The sequence below is a fragment of the Tursiops truncatus genome, chromosome 16, assembly GCF_011762595.2.
Source record: "Tursiops truncatus isolate mTurTru1 chromosome 16, mTurTru1.mat.Y, whole genome shotgun sequence".
Taxonomy (NCBI): domain Eukaryota; kingdom Metazoa; phylum Chordata; class Mammalia; order Artiodactyla; family Delphinidae; genus Tursiops; species Tursiops truncatus.
This window is the reverse complement of record NC_047049.1, coordinates 36,381,858-36,406,700: the sequence shown is the minus strand read 5'-3', so window position 1 is coordinate 36,406,700 and position 24,843 is coordinate 36,381,858. Positions and strand designations below refer to the sequence as shown.

At 40.9% G+C, this 24,843-nt stretch overlaps 1 protein-coding gene across 1 annotated transcript in view; it reads right to left on the bottom strand.

Moving 5' to 3' along the window:
- SLC16A12 (solute carrier family 16 member 12) overlaps positions 1 to 24,843 on the bottom strand; it is an 89,323-nt gene that overhangs the window by 9,293 nt on the left and 55,187 nt on the right. Inside the window, exons 3-5 of the mRNA XM_073794226.1 lie at positions 14,319 to 14,567; positions 3,836 to 3,939; positions 1,108 to 1,251 (exon numbers count right to left, since the gene is read on the bottom strand). Of these exons, the coding sequence (XP_073650327.1) occupies positions 1,108 to 1,251; positions 3,836 to 3,939; positions 14,319 to 14,428 (358 nt within the window). The 5' untranslated portion in view covers positions 14,429 to 14,567. The remainder of the gene's footprint in view (positions 1 to 1,107; positions 1,252 to 3,835; positions 3,940 to 14,318; positions 14,568 to 24,843) is intronic.

Here is a 24,843-nt window from a genome sequence, read left to right as displayed (position 1 = left end):
CAGAGTAATCTCACATATTGGGAAACATTGTGCCAATTTTATACACGAACGTAGCATGTACACGTAGCCACCTGAAAATATCCCTTAAAGTCAGCAGAACGCCTCTTCAAGATTTTCCATTTCTATTCCTTTTAAGTCAAGAAAACTTGAAGGGCTTTAAACCTGGAATTTAAATGTCAAGGAAGGAAAAGGAGAACTACCTTCAGCTCCTGTTCCCATCTGCAGAGCAGAGTGAGCAATGATCCCAATTTGCCTGCACTGAGGGGTTTCCCAGATGTGAGGCTTTCAGCACCAAGACCAGGATAGTTCCTGGTAAACTGGGATGATGGGACACCCTAGCAGTCAGGCCCTTTGGATGACCGGGGACAGATACCTTTTGTAGCTGACAGAGCTAGATTTATAACCTTACTACGAGATTATATCCTTTATTGGCCTGATCATGCTACCCCTGTGGCCCAGACAAGAGTTAGTGTCACCCTCCCCTCTAAGTGATGGGGCAGAAAACTGCTACTCTAGTCCCACCAACCAAGCCCACCTTGATCCTATGCAGTCCCTGTAAGTGTGATTTATGGAATGCACATCAGTTGCTTCTCTTTCTATGGGCTTCATTTTTCTAAAGATACTTCCGTAACATCGAAAGAAAATGTGCAATGTAAGAATATTCACAGGGGCTTTCTTTTTAAAATGGTAAAACCCCATTTATTGGACAATGGTACTCGCTATAAAGTAGGGGCAACTCAGGTCAACCACAGACAGTATTTCAATGTCTTGGCAAAGATGTTGGGAGAATGATCATTGCCGAAAATTTATGTTGCTCTGGCTAATGTCACATTGCTTCTGAGTGGAGAATCTCAGCCATACACGGCTGCCCAAGGGAAAGCCAGCAGTCACTGTTGTCAAGTGGCTGAATTAAAGTGGTGACACATTTTCACTACAGTATGACAGTCCATTGCATTTCTAGCCCTTTTGTTTAACTGCTAGGTAGGCAGACATTAAGATAAATTATGCATCTTACAAAATGAATATTTTATGAATTACTGATCTGTTGGTGGGCTTGAAAACCCCTGGATAGGGTGGGGTGAGAAGGGTGGTACGAAGTGCCCTTACCTGTAAGAACTCCCAGAGTGAGGTAGAGATGCTTCAGACTGGTGGCAAATGAGCCCAGGATGAGACCAGTAGATGCAAGCAAGCCACCCAGCATGATTCCCACTTGACAGGAAAAATGGTTACTGACAACACTCCCAAGTGGAGCTTCAAAAACAATAATAAATAGGTTCAACACAAAGGCCTTGAGGGCATTGTGGAAAGGCTGTGGGTGCTGCGTTGGCAGAGCAGAGAACGATCCATCTTCAAAGCCTCGAGCCCGCCCCACTCATTCTACAGATTCGGAAACCAAGGAGAGAGGAAGTGACTTGTCCATGGTCCCACAGAGAATAAGTAGCAAAGCTGGAATTAGGATCACATCTCCTGACTGGCGTTTGACGGCTCATTCCACATCTCCATTCTATGACAGCCATAATCCCAGGATTATGTGGTGTTTTTTAAACAGTGAATCAGCTCCTTTAAACTACATGTCACTTGCACAGCGATGTGCCTTGTATGTTTCATATAGTGTTGATCATACACAATTAACAATAATTATGACAGGTAAACGTTAGAAAAGGAAAGTGGGCAACATGGCATGGCCAGCAGTGTTATGCAGGAAAAGGCCAGGCAGAGAGATCATAGACAAATTTCACAATCTGGCACTGTTTCCAGGCTTTTGGAAACCCTGTGGATGAGAAATCAAAGCCCAGAAAATCTAGGAAATGAGATGATGACATTTTGGTTGGCCTCACTCTATTGGTGGTTTAACAATGTGTCAGAATTGTGCCAACTTCCAGGCTTATAGACTAATAATTAAAGCTGGAAGAGGCCAAACGGAAATTGAAGCTTAGGGGAATATGACATACCCAAGATCACCAAGAACTATACAGTTCAGGGAACCTTACACCGAGTGCAGGGTTATTTCACCCTGTTATTCTGGCTCCTTGGGTCTCTCAGACTGATGGCAGAGATGATGGGTGAGGAATGCATGTGAATTTCTTTCTGAAGAATAATTCATGCTGACACCAGTACTCCTAGTAACAAGATCAGAAGAGCCAATTCTCTAGGTATCTGTGGAGTATAATTTTTATATCGATCAGGTTAAAATTGGGTGTGACACAAATGTACACGATAGAATCAGTCATCAGCTTAATATCCCATCTAGTTAGAATAGTGGCTGGCTGCATATATAACCTCTGGAGAATAGGAATGAGCAAATCTCCTGAAAATATATCTAATTCTTCAGTCTGATGCTGCTATGGCTATTGGAAACTGACAAAATGTATACTAAACTCAATGAAAAATGTTCACTTCCCTGTTCATCATAGGACAGATATGACCCCAATGGGTGTCCCAGATGTGACTCTGCAGAATTTAAATATTCTGCATCTAACATGACCCCGCTCTTAGCTCAATGCCTCACATGGTCATTGTGACCACTGTGGTCACTGAAGGCCATTTATTCCTCTTTGAGGGATTATAAATATTCTCCAAAAGATAACAGTGAGAGAAATGAATCACCTGTATCCTCCATGAAAGATAAACATGGCTGTCTTGGCATGCTCACACAAAGGCTGTGCTTAGTCATCTGACCCTGAAAACCAAGTGATCATCTTACTGGTTAAAACAAAAAAGACAGGCTACAAATAAAACCTGAAAATATGATTTCTTGATCCCTTATGACCTTCCTGCGTTATCAGTAGCGTCTACTTAGCCATCTCATGAAACCTAGAATTGCACTCAAATTCCTCCCAACCAAGGAAATACATTTCAGCACAAATCAACCAATTCCTGATTATGTACATTTTTCTAAAAATAAATATGAATCAGTACCTAGAATGGCATAGATGACATTATTTATGATACCAAATAATATAATATTTCTCTTTTGCCATTAAGACATGGCCTGAAGAGATAACAGTTTTCTAAAATACTCAGGAGTCACCTAAACGAAAGGATTAAATAGGTCTCGTCTGCAAATAGATCATTTTGATTTGACCCAATTGCAGAAAATTTCTATGGCACTCATTTAATAACTTTGGTTGGAAAGTTTTAAAAAGAAAACTCTCAAGGTTAGTTTTTCCTTAGATCGATGAGAGATTCCATGAATCTTGAGAACACTCTGTACACTGTACGTAGCACCTGTGTGGCTCTCGATGAAAACTACAGCCGTAGTGAATGTGCTTATCTCATGATTGCACCATTCTATCCTTCTACAATACTTCCCTAAGAATGAAGATTGATGCATGAAAAACGAGCCAAATTTTGAACCCTCTGGGAAGGGATGAGAATGAAAACAAGACTTGAGACGTGATGCACACATTGTTGGCACTCATATAAGGAGATCACATTGAAATGGCTCATGGTACTTTCCAGTGGCTGTTTATGTGACTGGAGAATGAGGGGACCGCAGCATTCAGAAGAAAGCAAGCATATACTGTACGGTTAACTGCATCCAAAATCAGGACAAGTACTGTGATTGCCCAGTTCCCTATCTCTATAGGTATGTGTCTAATTGACTGTATTCACTACCTGGTCCATCTGACATCAGCCAAGAATGTTAACTGCAAAAGCACATCTGGGGGAGTTTGGCTAAATGCAGGATCGTACTTTTCTTTTTAGATGGTTTTAGCCAATTTTTAATCATAGCCCTTCTACTCAGAAAAACTGGTCATCAAAGGCAGTGGAAGGTCACTGTCATGTATAGTTCAAGGGTAGCCAGTAGTTATCTATCCCTGGAGATACTCACCGCAGAGCATGGTCACACAGTCTACAATGGAATGGATCCAGGCTGTCTGTGCATAATCCTGAGAAAAGTATGTCTGGAAGTCCACAAAAAAAATTGAAATACATCTGAAAAAAAAAAGTGCAAACATTTTATACCAAAAAAAAAAAAAAAAAGAATGAACATGTATTTGATTGAGAGTTTCAAGTTTTGGTTCAATCATCTGTTCCAGTCTCCAGGGCTTTTAATTGATTTTCAATGGTACGTTGCTGGCCTGTAATAAGTGGGAAATCAGAAGCTAACCATTGAGATGTTCTAAGGGATGAGAACAAGTGTTTAGGACTTCCCTGGTGGCACAGTGGTTAAGAATCCACCTGCCAATGCACAGGACACGGGTTCGATCCCTGGTCCAGGAAGATCCCACACGCTGAGGAGCAACTAAGCGCGTGAGCCACAACTACTGAGCCTGTGCTCTAGAGCCCTTGAGCCACAACTACTGAGCCCGTGTGCCGCAACTACTGAATCCCACACGCCTAGAGCCCGTGCTCTGCAACAAGAGAAGCCACCGCAGTGAGAAGCCCACGCACTGCAACCAAGAGTAGCCCCTGCTCGCCGCAACTAGAGAAAGCCCGTGCACAGCAACGAAGACCCAACGCAGCCAAAAATAAATAAATTAATTAATTAAAGAAAAAAAGAAACAAGTGTTCACCCACTAGAGTGGCTGCTGAAACCAAGTGGTTGCGAAGATCACTGCTGTAGGGAAGGTCTTATGGAAAAGACGACAGGTCAGACACATGGATTGTTACTCATCATACTGTTTCACTAACATCTGAAACTTCTAAGAGGTTGTTATACAAGTTAAGACTTGACAATAAAGTATTATACATCACCCAGCAATTTCACTTCTAGGTTTTAAGCAAAGTTAATAAACAGATGGTGATGATAATAATAATAGATACACATAAAGGATATACTCCGGAGAACTATTTATAATAGTCAAATATTGTAAACAGCATATATGTCCGTCAGTAAGGGACTGGTTAAGTAACTTATAGCACATCAATAAAATGAAATATTATTAGGTATTAAAAATGATTTGCTTTGTATTTATTGATTTGGAAATAAATTCACAATATAATGCTAAGTAAAAAAGTAAGTTACAAAATAGCTCATATAGTAAGGGCTTATTTTTATAAAAATGTACTTCATGTAACTAGAAAAAGACTGAAAGCATATTAACCAAAATGTATCCGGTCATTATATGTGCATGGTGAGGTTATAAATGATTTTTTGTCTTTATTCTGCATTCTGAATTATTTTACAGCGAACCTGATTTCTTATACAATCAGAAATTTATCTGTGTGTGTGTATATACATACGTATGGGGGTGTATATACAGAGACAGAGACAGAAACAGAGACAGAAAAATTTTTATGCTGAAAAATACCTAATTACTCAAGAAAAACAAGACATAAGTGATCCAGAAGCAATAGTTTGGAATGAACCACACACAGATAATTCAAGACAGGAAGCTTTTAGAGCTCCGTGATAGCAGGGAAAGAAATCAGGCCTTGCAGCTTGGAGATGAGATAGGAGGATATCAGTCTCCTTGGATAGGACCACATTCCAACTCATTATGCTTCAGCAGCCCCTAATAACCTGTTATTTTACTCTCTCTTTCCTCTCCAGTTGCTGCTGGATGTAAAAGTGAGTGATGGAAAAGTTAAAGAAGGGGGAAGAGAATCAGGACTGCTGTGTTATGATGGTCAAGCTTCATGGGCATACAACCTATACAGTCGCACAGAATCTGGCACTCAGAAGCATTAAACTTGGTTCAACTCAGCTGTCACTGTCTTAAAATTCCTAATAATTTTATCTTTGAATTTGCATATTGTAAGTGAAGTCCAATGGGACAATGAAGCATGCATGTGAGCAGAGAGCTACGGATTCTTCAGTCTGCAATTCTGTGCGTTTCCATTTGCACATAGTCTTAGAGATGCCCCAGGACACAGAATTCCAGTAGACTCTTGTGTGGGAGTCCAGTAAGACTCAGACTGAGTACCAGGTAAGTGTGTTACACCTACAACTGAGTGAGCGTGTGCACAGGGGAGTGAGAGAGAAAGACCATGCTTTCCTTTCAAACCAAAACTTGCTTCAAATGCAGAAGAAGGCAATGGTGTTTTAAGAAAGACAAAGGGCCGAGTATTCCTATCAGATCCTTTCTTACTCGTGTTGCTTCTCTGGATTAGCTGATCACTTAATGCTTAAAATGATGACACAGAAGGAAAGTAAAAGGTAGGGCTACCGGTAATATAAAGATGAACGGCAGATTTGTGCTACTAATTTAACATTTCCATTTTCTTTACTCAGAACAACACTAAATAGTAAATTTAAAACACCGTGAAAAACCGAGACCGCTGAAAAAAGGAAAAGCTTCCCATTTTAGTACGTTTACCGGCCCTTTTTTCCCTGCCTTTTGAATAAGGGGTCCTGCATTTTCATCTTGCACCAGGCCCTGTAATAATGTTGCCAGTCCTGGTGATAGGAAAGAGAAAAGGGACGGTATAGGGCAGCGATCACCAACCTTCTCGGCACCAGGGACCAGGGACCGGTTTCGTGAAGACAATTTTTCCACGAAGCGGGGCGGGGTGGGGTGAGGTGGGGGATGGCTCAGGAGGCAATGCGGGCGATGGGGAGCTGCCGATGAAGCTTCGCTCACTCTCGCCCTGCTCACCTCGTGCTGTGCGGCCCTGTTCCTAACAGACCGCGGGCTCGTGTCCGCAGCCCGGGGGTTGGAGACCCCTGGTATAGGGTGCTAAATTCTAAGTCCCAGAAGGTACTGGGATGGAGTTTGATGTGCAGAGTACAGAGAGGGATCAACCCTCGTGGGCAGGATTAGGCAGAGTGAGCTGGGCAAACAGATATAGGCCTGACAGGCCTCAGCCAATCCCCAGGGAAATGGGCGGGCCTTTACGCACCTCCCTCCGTCAATCATTGGATATGGGCACTGCTGGAGGGGCGAGCTCTCGCGAGAGGCAGCTCTGCGCAGGTGAGGGGGACCCTGCGGACACTGACAGCTGATGTTCACCCTGCAGCTGAGGCCCTCCAGATGGCACACCTCCGTATTCACCAGAGTCCCGTTCTTGTCCTCCACACTGAGCACTGTATGGGATGATATCTATCAAAGGGACATCAAAAGTTGTCTTTCCCCTTTCACTGATTTAAGAAACCAGACAACGTGCTATAGTAGATCTGATGCTAGGTTAATAATTATATCAGAGTTTGGAGTACTGAAACATAGTCACAACGAAAATGCAGAGAATGATAACATAAACTACCCGGCTGAGTATATAAATTTAAATTTAATTAAAATATTGCAGAACTTTTTCTAAAGCATGAGCTAACTGCAACAGACTTATACTAGTTTTAATTCGGTACAACAATAACAGGAAACTCTACGATGTTTCTTAACATCCTAAAGATTGCTAGACTAGTACAAAAAGTCTATTATTTTCTCCTAACCACTAGGCCTTCGATTTAAGTGAATAATGATTTCTTGGATATAGCCTCAGTATCAAAATAGTTAAGTTATCCTTAGCCCAGGGTTTCTCAGTCGAAGCACTATTGACATTTCGGACCTGATAATTCTTTGTCCTGGGGGCTGTCCTGTGCGTTGCAGGATGTTAAGCAGCATCACTGGCCCCTGCTCAGAATGTCTCCAGACACTGCCAAAGGTGCCCCCGGAGAGCAAAGTCAGCCTGTTTAGGACCACTGATCTAATCAACCATCAAATTCTGCTATCCTACCTTATACATATCTTTCAAACGCTGCCACGGAGCTCCATTGCCTTTATCATTTATCATTCATGACAACACTTCTCTCCTGGACTGCAGCCAAAACCCTCCTAACTGATTTTCCTGAATTCACACTTGGCTGCCTTCAGTATATTCTACACTCCATGGTCCAAGTGTCCTCCTCACTAGAACACAAATCAGATCCTGATGCTTCAAACTTTTTTTTTTCCCGTTGCGGAGCACAGGCTCCAGACGCGCAGGCCCAGCGGCCATGGCTCACGGGCCCAGCTGCTCCACAGCATGTGGGATCTTCCCGGACCGGGGCACGAACCCGTGTCCCCTGCATCGGCAGGCGAACTCTCAACCACTGCGCCACCAGGGAAGCTCACTTCAAACTTTTTAACATGACTTATGAGACCCTGCATAAGTTGGTCCTTCTTAGCATCTCTCCTTTCTTCCCATCTGGTGCAAGCCTCCCTCATTCTTTTAGTCTCAAGATAATAGTCAACTCCTCCAGGAAGGCTTCCTTGACTACCTGAGTCTGGGCTTGATACCTTTCTTAAGTATTTCCACTACATGCTGGACCCTTACCACACTGTGTGGCAATGTTCTTTGCATTTGTTTGTATTTTCCACTAGACTCTTGCTCTGTGACAGCAAAGACCATGTCTGTCTTATCTTGCATTGAATCCCAAATATCTAGTACCATAGCTTCCATGTATGCGGTGCTCATTAAACATTGTTCAAGGTTCAAGGTACGAAAGGAAGGAAATTAGGAGGGAAGGCAGGCTGAGAGTTGCTAGAGAAGTCACTGGAAGATAAAGAAGTGAAATGGTTGAGTAGCAACTTCAAGAACGTGAATGAGAAAGGAAGAAGAAGAACAGATGGCATCTATGTAGGAGCACGTGGCTAGATACGGTACAGTAGAGGTGTGAAGAACCTGAGCTTATAAGCTGAGAGAAAGAATTAGTAAAAGAGAGATGCAGAAGTTGGAAATGTGGAAGAACATAGGACAACTAAGAGGAAAGCACCCCAAACGATAATAAGATATTTTGGTGTTGTAAATCATAATCTCTTCTCTCCACTAAATTGTTTTGGGGGGTTTAACATTTGTGGGACTATGTTTATTTCTTGTGACTTTTTTACCTTGTTCTGTTATTTTGTTTTCTGTTTGATGGGTTTTTTCCAACTGATCTGAATAGTCATATCAAACTGTAGGTATGTAAAATTCAAAAGTAACACCTGAGATTCTTGCCCACACATGTGAGTAGGCTTGTCAGAGGTAAAATTTAATAACCACATACATATGCTTCTTTTTTTAATATATAAATTTATTTATTTTTTTATTTTTGGCTGTGTTGGGTCTTCGTTGCTGCGTGTATGCTTTCTCTAGTTGCAGTGAGCAGGGGCTACTCTTCATTGCGGTGCGCGGGCTTCTCATTGCAGTGGCTTCTGTTGTTGTGGAGCACGGGCTCTAGGCGCACGGGCTTCAGTAGTTGTGGCATGTGGGCTCAGTAGTTGTGGCTCATCGGCTCTAGAGCAAAGGCTCACTAGTTGTGGCGCATGGGCTTAGTGGCTCCGCGGCATGTGGGATCATCCCGGACCAGGGCTCCAACCCGTATCCCTTGCACTGGCAGGTGGATTCTTAACCACTGTGCCACCAGGAAAGTCCTGAAATATGATTCTTAACATAGATATTGTGTTTGGTAACAAGATGTCTTGAAGAAAAAATATGTAAGCAATGCACATTAACGAACAGAGGGAGTAAATAAATAAGAATGACTACTTTAATAGCCTGCACAACTTTAAGCTTATATAAATTTTATGTGTAAGGAAGCATCATCAGTTACAAGGTAAGAGTGAAATATGATTCTTAAATGCCCTGGATTATAAATGGTAGCATTGTCTGTAAAGCAAAAACCAGCAAGCAATATAAACGTCCATCAATAAAAATGTTTTAAATAAATTATGGAAACATCCATATGGTGAAATTTTAAGCACCTACCTTTCAGTGAGGTAGAGCCATATGTGCTGATATGGAAATATTTCCAAAAGATATTATTAAGCAAAAAAAAAGTTCAAAACAGTGTGTATAATATGATCCCATTGGTGTAAATGAAAAGAACATGCTTTATATATGGACATAAGGTTTTTAAAAAATTTTCTGGACAGATCTCAAGAAACTATTTTATGAGATTAACTTTAGGCAGTGAAACAGGGATTCAGGAAGTGAGGAGAAAAAGGCTTTATCTTATATGTTTCTGTATTGTTTGAATTTTTACCTTCCAGATGTATGGTTTAACCTTTAAGCATATTATTTAAATCAAAGAGAAGGGAACACTCCCAAACTCATTTTATGAGACTAGCATTATCCTAATACCAAAACCAGAAAAGAACATTACTAGAAAAGAAAACTACAGGCCAATATTCCTGATGAGTATAGATGCAAAAATTCTGAATAAAATACTAGCAAACTGAATTGGCAGCATATTAAGAGGATCATTCACCAGGTTCAAGTGGAATTTATTCCTGGGATGCAAGGATGGTTCAACATACACAAATCAATCAATGTGACACATCATATTAATAGAATGAAAGAAATGAATTGTATGATCATCTCAATAGACACAGAAAAAGCATTTGACAAAATTCAACATCCATTTATGATAAAAACTCTTAACAAATTGGGCATGGAAGGAACATATCTCAGCATAATAAAGCCATAAGTCACAAGCCCACAGCTAATATCATGCTCAATGGTAAAAGGCTGAAAGCTTTCTTCTAAAATGAGGAACAAGACAAGGGTGGCCACTCTCATCACTCCTATTCAACATAGTCCTAGAAGTCCTAGCCTTGGCAATCAGGCAAGAAAAATTAATAAAAGGTATTAGAATTGGAAAGGAAGAAGTAAAATTGTCTCTATTTGCAGATGATATGATTTTATATATAGAAAATCCTAAAGACACAACCAAAAGGCTCTTAGATCTAATCAATGAACTCAGTAAGTTGCCGGATATAAAACTAACATACAAAAAATCAGTAGTGTTTGTATACACTAACAATAAAATTTCCAAAAAAGAAATAAAGAAATTGATCCCATTTACAATAGCCTCAAATACAGTAAGTTTAACTAAGGGCATGAAAGATCTCTATGCTGAAAACTACAAGACATCAGTGAAAGAAACTGAAGAAGACACAAATAAGTGGAAAGATATCCCATGTTTGTAGACTGGAAGAATCAACATTATTAAAATGTCAACACTATCAAAAGCCATCTATATATTCAATGCAATTCCTATCAAGAATCCAATGGCATTTTTTACAGACGTAGATAAAACACTCTTAAAGTTTACATGGAACCACAAATGACCCTAAATAGCCAAAGAAATCCTAAGAAAGAGGTATCACACTTCCTGATTTCTAACTATAATATAAAGCTGTACTCATCAAAACAGTTTGGTACTGGCATAAAAACAGACACATAAACCAGTGGAACAGAACTGAGAACCCAGAAATAAACCTAAGCGTCAACTAATGTTTGAAAAGGGAGCCAAGAATATTCAATGGAGAAAAGACAGTCTCTTCAGTAAATAGTGCTGAGATAATTGGATATTCACATGTAAAAGAATAAAACTAGACCCATATTTTAGACCACTCACAAAAATTACCTTGATATGGATTTAAGGATTAAATATAAGACCCAAAACTATGAAACTACTAGAAGAAAACATAGGAATAAAGTTCCTCAACATGGGTCTTGGTAATGGTTTTTTGGATATGTCACCTAAAACACAAGCGACAAAATAAAAAATAAACAAGCAGGACTACATCAAACTAAAAAGCTTCTGCACAGCAAAAGAAACCATCAACAAAGTGATAAGAATGGGAAAAAATATTTGCAAACCACGTATCTGATAAAGGGTTAATATCCCAAACATACAAAGAATGCACACAACTCAATAGTAAAAAAACAAATAACCCAATTTAAAAAATGAGCAAAGGACCTAAATAGACATTTCTTCAAAGAAGATATACTAAAGACCAACAGGTACATGAAAAGATGCTCAACATCACTAGTTGTTAGGGAAATGCAAGTTAAAACCACAATGAGCTATTACCTCACACGTATTAAAATAGTCATCATCAAAAAGATAAGAGATAACAAATGCTGGTATGGATGCAGAGAAAAGGGAACCCTTGTGCACTGTTGATGAGATTGTAAATTGGTACAGCCACCATAGAAAACAGTAGGGATAAAAATAGAACTACCATGTGATCCAGAAATTCCACTGTTGGGAATAGATCCAAAGACAATGAAAGCACTAACTAGAAAAGATATCTGCACCCCCATGCTCATAGCAGCACGATTTTTAATAGCCAAGACATGGATGGATGAATGGATAAAGAAGGTGTGGTATGTATATACAATGGAATATTATTCAGCCAGAAAAAAAACGAGGAAATCCTACCATTTGCAACAATATGAACAGACTTTGAAGGCATTCTGCTAAGTGAAATAAGTTAGAGAGAGAAAGACAAATACTGTATAATCTTAAATATATGTGGAATCTAAAGCAACAACCAAGCGCATATAAAAAGAGATCAGACTTATGGTTACCAAGGCGGGGGGTGGGGAGGGAAAGGGAATTGGAGGAAGGTGGTCAAAAAATACAAACTTCCAGTTATAAGATAAATAAGTACTAGGGATGTCATGAACAATATGATGACTACAGCTAACAATGATGTATGATATATAGGAAAGTTGTTAAGAGAATAAATCCTAGGAGTTCTCATCGTGAAGAGAAAAGTTTTTATCTTTTTTCTTTTCTTTCCTTTTTATTGTAGTTATATGAGAAGACGGATGTTAGCTGAACCTATAGTATATGTAAATCAAATCATCATGCTTACAAACTATTATATATAAAATAGATAGACAACAAGGTCCTAATGTATAGCACATGGAACTAAATTCAATATTCTGTAATAAACCATAATGGAAAAGAATATATATATTCAGTTATATATATATATATATATATATATATATATACACACACACATACACATATAAAAAATTGAATCACTTTGCTGTACACCAGAAACTAACACAACACTGTAAATCAACTATACTTCAATAAAAAAAATCATGCTGTATGCCTTAAAATTATATAGCGATGAATGTCAATTAGTTCTCCATAAAACTGGAAAAAGAATTAACTGCCCAATAGGCACTGATCCTCTGAATTGACAAGTCACCGTGCAGGCTGCTTTCCTCGTCTCTGTCTCCAGTTCTCTTGGTTGCTTCCTGGTGTGCCACCCTTTTCTCCTCTGAGCCTATAGTGCTCAGGTATCCTCCTCTCAGCCTCTCCCAGGAACCTCTGAAAACAGGCCTTTGCTGCCAGCCACAATCCTCTTTTCTGGTTCCCAGCTGCCCTTCTTATAGAAGCACTAAGCTCACTTCCAGAACTTTCCTCTCATGGGAATGATGAAAGCTTCCACATGTAAGAACAAAGATGAAAGAGATGCCTTTTAACTCTATGACCTCCTCACTCCCAGAACACAAGATCCATAATCCAGATGGGAGAAAAATCAGACTCAACCATCGTATTATTTTAAACAAATCTACAGTTTATTTTGACACATGATCAACGAATCCTTATTGTAGCAAAAACAAACATCCTGCTTCTTTCCTGCATTATCTATTTGTTATGGGGGGTACATCGATGCTTTTATTTATTTTTATTTTTTATTTTTGTGGTACTCGGGCCTCTCAACTGTTGCGGCCTCTCCCGTCGTGGAGCACAGGCTCCGGACGCGCAGGCTCAGCGGCCATGGCTCACGGGCCCAGCCGCTCCGCGGCATGTGGGATCTTCCCGGACCGGGGCACGAACCCGTGTCCCCTGCATCGGCTGGCGGACTCTCAACCACTGTGCCACCAGGGAAGCCCGATGCTTTTATTGATGATGCTATCAAGTGAAGATATGTAGTGCAAATCAGTTTCTTTGGCTGCCAAGGGAGTGTTGCCAGAGAAGAGCAACAGAGTTCAATTTGAATGAAGGCACCTCTAGAGGAGAGAGCGAGCACATGCAGATTTCAAGTGTGGCTTTATTCCAAATGTAAATGAGATGAATCATCTCAGTGTACACACGTTTCACTTAAGTATAGTCAAGGCTATGCCCTTGGGTAAAAGGAAAAGAGGAAACATGACCAAATGAGATGAGAGAATCCCTGTATTTATGCTCTTTCTGTCCTTCAACCTAGAAATCAGCCTCCACTACCAGAGCCAAGTGCAAAATGAAGCAAAAGAAGTTAAACTCTAGGCTTTAAGCTTCCAACGGCTCAGTATTCTGGTGAGCCGAGATGTTTTCAAGGACTATTTTGAGCTTATATATTTGTCCTTCGTGGGATGAGCTGCTTATGAAAATAAATGTCTGGCAGAGCCATAATATTTAGCTGAAAAATGTCCTAACCCTCCAGGTTTATGTGGCAGAGATTATAGGAGACCACTACCCAGGACTTTTAAGTGTCAGGAAATCACATTCCTTGCAAAGAAAAAGATATCCGATCAGTCAAAGGAAACACACACACATGCACAAAACATATATTTACACATATATTTTCACAATGACAGGTTCAGAACTAGAACGAAGCCGACTTAGAAAAAAAGACAAGCCAGGTCATCTGATAATAAATCGAGAAGAAAGTCCCACCTACCTGGTTACTGCCCGGGTGCAGATGGTAACAAGGAAACAGCCAGCCACAATCATCCAACCCCATCCTCCATCCGGTGGGGAGGTAGACCGAGCTCTATTTACTTTTGCCATGGTTTCAGTTCTTTTTTCTTCTTTTCCAAGTTACTCCAACAGCCCAGTTATGATCTTGGAAGGGTCTGCTGTCCAGTGATTTCCTGTTGGCATTCAAGACTGGTATAGAATGCTACCTGGAACATGGGTTACTGGCCATCTAAAACCAAAAATCAGGACATAGTTGCATTTTATTGCCATATCCAAAGACAGTTTTTCACTTGGTAAAAATGATTATTACTTTCCTGTTAAATATGATTATTTGTTAACTGTGATTACTGGCCTAGTGCAAAGACCATTAGTTGTCCTTGGAACCTCTCCCCCTTCTTCTTTTTTTAATAACAGATCTTCTCAACTTTTAGCCAAATCCATGACGACAGTTTGGATACCATACATTGAAGGTAGATGTGGCAACGTGGTTTAGTCTAGACTAAAGGGATACGAGCAAAATATTACATGCCACTGCGGGGTCCTCAGCTCAAAGGCAAAGGCACTTTCTTAAGACTTCCGCCACCTCCTTTCCCATAGACTGGAATGTGGATGTGGGGATGAGACAGTTCCAACCACACAGGCCCAGACATCGCCCAAGGGGCTGGCAGAGCTACAGGACAGAAGGAGCCTGGGTCCTCAAACGACTCTGTGGGGAAGAGGTGCCTCTCCAGCTTCCGACTTCACACACCCCTCACTGTTACACCAAAGTTAAATAAGCCTCAGCTTTATTTGAGGCTCTCCATTCTGGAGTCTTTCTGTTACAACAGCTTAGGCTATGTCTTAATTATTATACTGAATGATTCTGACAGTAACTGCGTTGGCCTTTCTGACCAAGAATGCTCTAATTCTTAGATAGAAAAAATTGAAGCAAGAAGAGAATGAAAAATAAGTGAAACAGAATAGAAAGCCCAGAAGCTAGCACATAATAATTCAATACAACTAAATAAGGAAGCAAAGAGGGATGGGGAAAAAAAGGATTATTTGTTACCTCCCATTACAACTCTCCATTTAATTCCTTTTTAAAAAAAATAAACTTATTTATTTTTGGCTGCACTGGGTCTTCTTTGCTGTGTGCGGGCTTTCTCTAGTTGCAGTGAGCGGGGGCTACTCTTCGTTGCGGCGTGTGTGCTTCTCATTGCAGTGGAGCATGCGCTCCAGGGCACGTGGGCTTCAGTAGTTGTGGTGCATGGGCTCAGTAGTTGTGGCTCGCAGGCTCTAGAGCGCAGGCTCAGTAGTTGTGGCGCATGGGCTTAGTTGATCCATGGCATGTGGGATCTTCCTGGACCAGGGCTCGAACCCATGTCCCCTGCATTGGCAGGTGGACTCTCAACCACTGCGCCACCAGGGAAGTCCCTCCATTTATTTCTTAACCTTCTAGATAGATCAGAGTTAAATGTAAAAAAGAAGTCATTTAGAATCTAGGAGAAAACATATGCAAATAATTATCTAACCTCTGGATGGGAAAAGGACTCCCTGAGATGTAAAGTAATGTTAACAAACCAAGGGAAAATTTTGTTGATTTGTCTAAATTAAAATTTAACACGTCTATACACCAAAACATGTAATAAATAAGACCAAAAGGTAAACCATAGACTTGGGGGAAAAAAAAAAGCAACACATGATTCAGAGAAGTAACATCTGCAACATTAGTTCATTCAACTACCAACACTTATGGAGGATCTAATGTGTGTTAGGCATTATTCTGGACACCGAGGATTCAGTGATAAGCAAGACACACACAGCTCCTTGTGGTAGACAGTTTCTAAGCTACCCCTACGGTCTCACATCCTGTTGTTCTTGTCCTTGTGTAATCCCTTCCATGGAGTGTGGGTGGGACCTGTGACTTGCTTCTAACCAGAATATGGCACAAGTGATGACACATGATTCCCATAATTAGGTCATACTGAATAAGACTCAGCCTTGCTAGTCGACTCACTCTCCTGCTGGCCTTGAAGAAGCAGGCTGCCGTGTTGCACACTGCCATGGAGAAGGCCACGTGGCAGGGAACTATGGGTAGCCAGTAGGAGCTGAGGACAGCCTCAAAAGCTAAAGTGACAGCAAAAAGCTAAAGCTCTCAGTCCTACAACAGAAGGAAATGAATTCTGCCAACATGCCAAGTGAGCTTGGAAGCAGACTTTTTCCCTAGTTGAGCCTCCAGTTGAGAACACACTCTGGCTGACACTTTGATTGCAGCTTTGTGAGACCCTGAGCCAAGCCAGCCAGGCCCAACTAAGCGCGGCCTGAATGTGGTCCCACAAGAACTGTGAGATCAAGTGTTTCTTACGGTATACTTTGGCATGTCGATCAAGCTTCTTAATTACAGTTAGAGATGAATTTTTTAAGAGACTAAATCAGAGTTTTAACAGGTGATTTTTCCACTGGATTGAGCCAATCACCCAATTTGGGGTACAATTTTATAATGATCACCAGAAGAAATTTTAAATAATATTGATTAAACGAAACATCAGGGACTTCCCTGGTGGTCCAGTGGCTAAGACTCTGTGCTCCCAATGCAGGGGGCCCAGGTTTGATCCCTGGCCAGGGAACTAGATCCCGCATGCTGCAACTAAGAGTTTGCATGCTGCAACTAAGACCCAGCGCAGCCAAATAACTAAATAAATAAAATGAATATTAAAGAAAAAATAAAGATCTGCTCTTTATAAATAAATAAATAAAACATCATTTCAAATATGACTAAGCATGCATTGTTTGGTGACCACAGACCACGCACCACCTGGTAAATCATGGACAAACCAAACTGTCTAATAAAGAAAAATTTACTTTAAAACCATGACTTTTTCAAGAAAATGGCTCCTGTGTGCCGCAACTAAGACCCAGCGCAGCATGAATGAATGAATGGATAAATAGATAAATATTAGAAATACAACAAGGGATGCAAAGTTGAAAAAATTAAAAAAATAAAAGAGACCCCAGAGAGCTACTTTGCCCCTTCTGCTGTACGATGTCACAGTAAAAGCATGGCATCTATGAACCAGGCAGTGGGCTCCCACCAGACACTGAATGTGCCAGCTCCTTGATCTTGGACTTCCCAGCCTCTAGAACTAAGAGAACTAAAGGTCTGTTTAAGCCACCCAGGCTGTGAGATTTTCGTTATAGCAGCCTGTACCAGCTAAGATATCTAAAACTACAGATTTCCAAGTCGTCTTGAAAAACTGAGAGCGCTAAAGATACTGGTCTGGCATTCCTTCCTGGCAGCCATCAGTTGGAGTCAAGTATGACACCCTTCCTTTGGATAACGCCTGTACAGTCCCTTCAGTCTGCCCCTGACCTCCTGTACTGTCCAATCCCTGTGCTGTTTCACTCATGTACAACACCTGCCTGACTCCTTTAGGCAATAAGATCTTCCACTTCTGCCTATACTGTGTTGCCATAAATCAAAGTTTCTTGAACAGCCATACGTGAGTCATGTTTATGGCATGCTTGATGCCTAGCACTCTGGCGATTTCAACAGGACTAGCACTGGTGATTCTACCAGCGCCCGCGGACAAACACACACAATGTCATAACTCACCGATTGGACACAAACATGTGTCACGAAATGATAGGATCGGTTGTACAAGTGAAAAAGCCAAAGCTTAGAAAGCTGACTATAGTCCTAGCCTCTTCAGAGTTTTTTCTGTTAAAATAGTCCCCAAGGTTAAATTGTCTTCAATGTAAGATTATAAAGCCATCTACCCATACGTGGACAGTGTGAGACCGTCCTCGGTCTGTGCTGCCCAGTGCTGTTGAAAAATTCTGAGACAGGCCAGTGCTATGCAACAGCCCTTTGGAAAGCAACACAGGGCAACGGATCAAGGATTAGAAAGTTATTCATATTCTTTGAAGAGTAATCTCAGTTCTGGGAAGTTATCCTAAGAAAACAATTTAAGAGAAGCTGAACACTACTGGCAAAATAAACAATAGCTGTGCTATGAATAACGTAAAACTGAAACAACCTAAATGCTCAACAACTGGGAAATGTCTAGAGAATTATGATACGTCAAACAAATGGGATAATAGACAATCCTTTAAAATTATAAAGAAGAAGAAAATACTGTAATATGGGAAAACATTTATGATGCAATGCTAAAGCAAAAAGGGGACTCTAAAATTGTGTGTACAATGTGAGGAAAGCTATGTAAAACTTCTGTAAAAGATGTACACTTGTAACTCATAAAGAATGGGGAGAATATGCAAAAAGAAATTTAGGTGGGATGGTATAATTAAGATTCATTTTCGGGCTTCCCTGGTGGCACAGTGGTTGAGAGTCCGCTTGCCGATGCAGGGGACGCGGGTTCGTGCCCCCGTCCGGGCGGATCCCATGTGCCGCGGAGCGGCTGGGCCCGTGAGCCATGGCCGCTGAGCCTGCGCGTCCGGAGCCTGTGCTCCGCAACGGGAGGGGCCACAGCAGTGAGAGGCCCGCGTACCGAAAAAAAAAAAAAAAAAAATTCATTTTCAAAATTGCATTCTATTCTGAAGAATACTACAATGGTGGATACATGACATTATACATTTGTCAAAGCTCAGAACTGTAGAACACAAAAAGTGAACCCAAATGCAAACTATGGACTTTAGTTAATAATGTATCAATATTTGTTCATCAATTGTAACAAATGTACCACACTAAGCTAAGATGTTAATGACAGAGGAAATTGGTGGGGGAAGGAGAAAGGGTACACAGGAACTCTTTGTACTTTCTGCTCAATTTTTCTGTAAACCTAAAATTTCTTTAAAAAATAAAGTCCATTAATTAAAATAAAATAAAATAAAATCGCATTCAATACCATTTTATATATAATTTTCTGAAATAAATATTTCAGGTTACTCCTGCAGTGTAAATAATGAGCACAAAAATCTCTTTTGTACGGTTTCTCCAGGACTAAAAATAACCATATTATTTACTGACGCTGCACATTGAAAATTAGGTGGGGCTTCCCTGGTGGCGCAGTGGTTGAGAGTCCGCCTGCCGATGCAGGGGACACGGGTTCGTGCCCCGGTCCGGGAGGATCCCACATGCCGCGGAGGGGCTGGGCCCGTGAGCCATGGCCGCTGAGCCTGCGCGTCCGGAGCCTGTGCTCCGCAGCGGGAGAGGCCACAACAGTGAGAGGCCCGCGTACGGCAAAAAAAAAAAAGAAAATTAGGTGATTATCCCATAGAAGACACAGGGAAGGTAACAAGCCTTTGGCAAAATAAAATGTTCTGTTTCTTTAAAAGATATTTAACATCATTAATTTTTACCTTGCCTCTGCTATCCCCAGATGATTCCATTTTTATTTGTTTCAGTTAGACAACCTCCTTTGGCATTCCCACAACTTATAAGTTCAGAACTGATTGGTGAGGGTCTCTCAAAAAAACATAATTGCATAAATCCAAATAAAAATTGTTAAGTAATAGCATAGTGAGCAAAAGGTATGTTGTAAGTTAGAGTCAAGCTGGGTAAACCACAGAACAAGGAACATCCTCACACGGTTCCAGGGTGGGGAGAAAGGACTTCTCTGAAAGCATCAGTATGCGAGACTGTTACTAATAATTCCTCATGAATAGTCGCCCTTGAGCCTCACAAGCCTCAGAGATGGGCACGATTTCCCCCCTTTCCACGATGATGAAGCTGAAGCTCTCAGAAGTAAAGGGACTCGCCTGGCAACACTGTATCTGAGGCAAAATAGGGATAAGTAGCTCTGGTGGATTTTGGACAGTATACTTGCCCATCTGCCCTCCAGATTTCAAAATTGTCGTTGGGCATTTCTGTCAACAAGCCATGGTAAAGCTTAAGCACTCATTCATGTGAGTGACCACGACCAAAGGAAGCAGGGGGTGGGGTGGGGTAGCAGGGGAGGTTTAACCACCAGGTTAACTCAAGCGTGTATGGCTGCTCACAAAACATGTGAGTTTCTTTCAAAACAGGTCATGTAATAGATTTATATGTATTCAGAGGAGATGCACAGGTTAAACAAGGCTAATCTAGTTTCCTGGAGACTTTGGAGCAGCCTGTGGTCCCCTTAGAATATCAGCCTGAGCCTCTTGTAAATAATTAACCCACCTGATATGACACAAATATAATGGAAAAGTCTTCACTGAGTTAAGAGAATACCTACAACTCTAAGCAAAGAAAGTACATTTCCATCGTGCAATTCTTCATTTTAGTAAGCAGCCTTCCATTTATTTTATTTTGACATCCAACCACTAAAATATAATTGCATTCTGCATCTCATTTTGGCTTCAGAAAAAAAAATTTTGAAACAAAAGAGGCTCTATATTAGGATGTTCCTCTAAGGTTGCTCCTTAAACAGTACAGTTTGGGATATATTTTCAATTTCACTTTGTCCTCTTTGCTTTCAAAAATCTGATCATGTGCAAAAAATTCTTGCTAACAGTCGATCACCTTCCAGTAAGGCACTCCATTTGTAGGGCAAATCTTTCACATTGCCCTCAGTATAGTTTTCTGAAGTGATCCCTTCTATCAGAAAATCTACACACTTCTTACAGTTAGTATGCAGTTGGAGAAAAGGCACTTACTTGGGTGGGCTCCCAACACTGTCTTTCCATTGTTCTTTCCTTCCTTGATCCTTTCTGCTTATTTCCAGTGCCTTAACCTTTAGCAGTATCCTTACTTTTTACATTGGTTTGCAGACAAAAGAGAAGTAGAGGTGTGCGGCAGAAAGATACCAAGAGTGGGATTCAAGACTACTGGGTCCAAGTGACACTACTTAGTCGTCTGATCCTGCGTGAATCACTTCCTCTCTGCCACTATTTCCTAATCTGTAAAAACAGGGCATCAAATTACTGATGTCTAAACTTTAAACCAGCTGGCTGATTGCTAAGTATCTCTTCCCCAATATCCAAGATACCTGGTAGACTATGCTTATTGTTTATTTCTCTGTGGAACAAGGAAAAGGGTCCCATCCAGAATAAATCCATTTATAAGTAAGAAGTCACAGTATTGTGTTGTAGAGGAAGTTCTCACCACACAGAAAGGGAGAGCAGAAGCCTACACCAAGAGAGGAAGGGGACATTTTTTTTAAAGGAATGTTGATGAGCTGCCCAGATATCTCAGGGACCACGTCTCCCACTCCCTACAGCCTTGACCAGGGGTAGGTATGTGATAGAGAGAAGACATAGGAACCTGAGCAGTTGAGGGGGAAGCTGCAGTAAGAAGGCCTGTGCTGTGTGTCCCATGGATAACAATGGGAAGACACTGCTTCACTGGGTGCCTTTGGCCTATGATGTGTCTGGGCAGAGAGAAAGCCAAGACAGTGTCCACCGACTGTCCCTCACCACCAATCTGGCGCAGGAGTGATCTGAGGCTCTCTCATGTTCTCAGTAGAAGGCAGCTAAGAGATGAGAGGCAGAGCTGGGGCCAAGGGGAAAGTGACTCCGTGGCCAATAACCTGAGCCTAATGGAAATCGTGGCTGATCCTCAAGAACTACAATAAAAAAGGTGAGGAATTTCCCCATGTGCTGGACAGTCAGAGAGTACAAACTACAAGTTCCACCAGCAGCAGATATGTCATCACAGTGCACAATGAGGAGAGAAGCCACTACCTAGAGACCACCAAGATGAGTTTCATCAGCAGGACGCCCAGTGACCAATACTAGGGACAGTTCTGCTTAGGCCAATGAGAATTCATGGATCTGCATGCCAACCACCTCCGCCACTGTTACCATGAGGTCACATGAATTCTCCCCTAAACCAACCACTCATACAGGAGAGGCAGGGATGAACACAATACAGGGGAGAAATGACCTTTACACAGAAATCAACCTTCAATTTGGCTGCTTATTGATTCAAGAAAGACTGAGCTAAATGAAAGACATTACTTTAACCTTGCAAAACCTGCTACAAACTTTTTACATTGAGGTATAAGTTACATACAATAAAACACACCCATTTTAAGTCTACATTTTGATGACTTTTGACAAATGTACACACTCATGTAAAACCACCACAATCAAGATACAGAACATTTTCATCACCCCAAACATTCCCTCACGCTCCTTTGCAGTCGATCTCCACCAACCTCAGCATTGCGTTACCACTGGTTTGCTTTCTGTTGATGTAGATGAGTTTTGCCAGTTGAGAATGTCGTAAATATAGAATCACACAATATGGACTATTTTGCTTCTGGCTTCTTTCACTTCTGACAATTTTTTAAAATAAATTTATTTATTTATTTTTGGCTGCATTGGGTCTTGGCTGCTACACACGGGTTTTCTCTACTTGCAGTGAGCGGGGGCTACTCTTCGTTGCGGTGCTCGGGCTTCTCACCGCAGTGGCTTCAGTAGTTGTGGCACACGGGCTCAGTAGTTGTGGCACACGGGCTCAGTAGTTGTGGCACGGGCTCTAGGTGCGCAGGCTGAGTAGTTGTAGCGCACGGGCTTAGCTGTTCCGCGGCACGTGGGATCTTCCCGGACCGGAGCTCGAACCCGTGTCCCTGCATTGGCAGGCAGATTCTTAACCACTGCACCACCAAGGAAGCCCCTATGATGATGTTTTGAGGTTCATCCAGGTTGCTGTGCATACCTGTACTCTATTCCTTTTTACTGCTAAATAGTAATCTGTTTTATGGATATATTACAATTTATTTATCTGTTGATGGACATTAGGATTGTTTCCGATTTTTGACCATTATGAATAAAGCTTATGTGAGTATCTCTATACAAGTCTTTTATGGACACAGGTTTTCACTTTCTTGAGTAAATACCTAGGAATGAAATTACTGTGTCATATTGTAAGTGTATATTTAACTTTAGAAGATCAACATGGCTGTATGATATTACCGTAACACATTACAGCTCCAGTGTGTAATGGAGTCTCATTGTAATTTTAATTTGTACTTTCCTTACTACTAATGATGTTAACCGTTTTTTCATGTTTTATTAGCTATTCATATATCTTCTTCTGTGAAGGCTCTGTTCAAATATCATGCCCATTTTTAATTGGGTTGTTTATCTTATTATTGAGATACAAGAATTCTTTGTATATCCTCGATACAAGTCTTTTGTAGATATATGTATTGCAAATATTTTCTCCTATTCTGTGGTTTGCCCATTCATTTCCCAATGGTGCATCTTGAAGAGCAGAAACTATTAATTTTGGTGAACTGAAATTTATTATTTTTCCTTTTTAGTCAATTGTATTTCTATACATTAGTAGTTGTTGCTGAAACTCAGCCTCTGTTCACCGGTGCCGAACAGAAATGCGGAGACAGAGTTTTGGGTGAAGCAGAAAAGAATAGCTTTTTATTGCTTTGCCAGGCAAAGGGGGCCACAGTGCGCTAATGCCCTCAAAACTGGGTGTCCCGCCCTAGAGGAGGTAGCGAGGAGTCTTATAGTGTTCAAGGAGCAGGGCGTGATCAGCACGTGGATAATTCTTGGATTGGTTGGCGTCAAGATGAAATTTCAAGCATCATCAACCTTCTGGTTTCAACCAGTCTAGGGTCTATGTTCTTGCGGTCAGCAGTTTTCATCTGGTGGGGGTCTGCTTCCTATAAAAACACCTTAGCAATGTGTGTCAGGCCTTACCTGTAGCTTTCAGGGAAAGCTACAGTTCCCCAGCCCAACAGCTATTCTTTGTTTCTACATCTTCACATTTCCCAATCATTAACTTTTGAGTCAGACTTTTACTTCAAAAGACAAGGACACAGGGGCTTGTACACAATTTCATAGTGAACAAATAGAAAGTGGAATTTAAAAATACCACTTTACATTAGGCATTTCATCAAAAGCCATGAGATGCCTAGGAATACTTTTAACATAATATGTGCATTATTTGGACATTCAAAACTACAAAACAGTGCTGAGAGAAATTTATAAAGGCTTGAGAGAGAGGGAGAGCGAGCGAGCAAGCATGTTCATTCCATGGAACACTGAGAAGATGTCATATCTACCCAAGTTGATTGTTTCAGTGAAATGCCAAACAAAGTCCAACAGCCTTTTTTTTTTAAAATAGAAGCTGACAAGCTGATTCTAAAACTCATATGGAAATGCAAAGAACCTAGAAAATCCAAAATCATTTTCAAAAGATAGAACAAAAGTTGAAGGCTTATACTAACCGATTTCAAAGACTTGTTCTAAAACCAAAGTAATCAAGAGTGATATCAGTATATTAGATTAGTGGAACAGAATAGGGAGTTTAGAAATAGACCCACATATTTATTCGTATGGGAAGAAAACGACTCTCTAGTGTCACCTCACACCATACACAAAACCTAACTCGAAATAGCATATCTAAACATAAACGCAAAAACTATTAAAAAAAAAAAACTTCTGGAAGAAAACATAGGAGAAAATCTTCATAACTGGGGGACAGGCGAAGGTTTTTTAGACAGGACATAAAAAGCAAAATGAACTCCCCACTCCTGCCTTCATAGAGGCTTTGAAGAGGTTTAGATTTATTATAGCAACAAAGAAGCTGTTATTTTTTTCACATCTGTGTCATCATATGA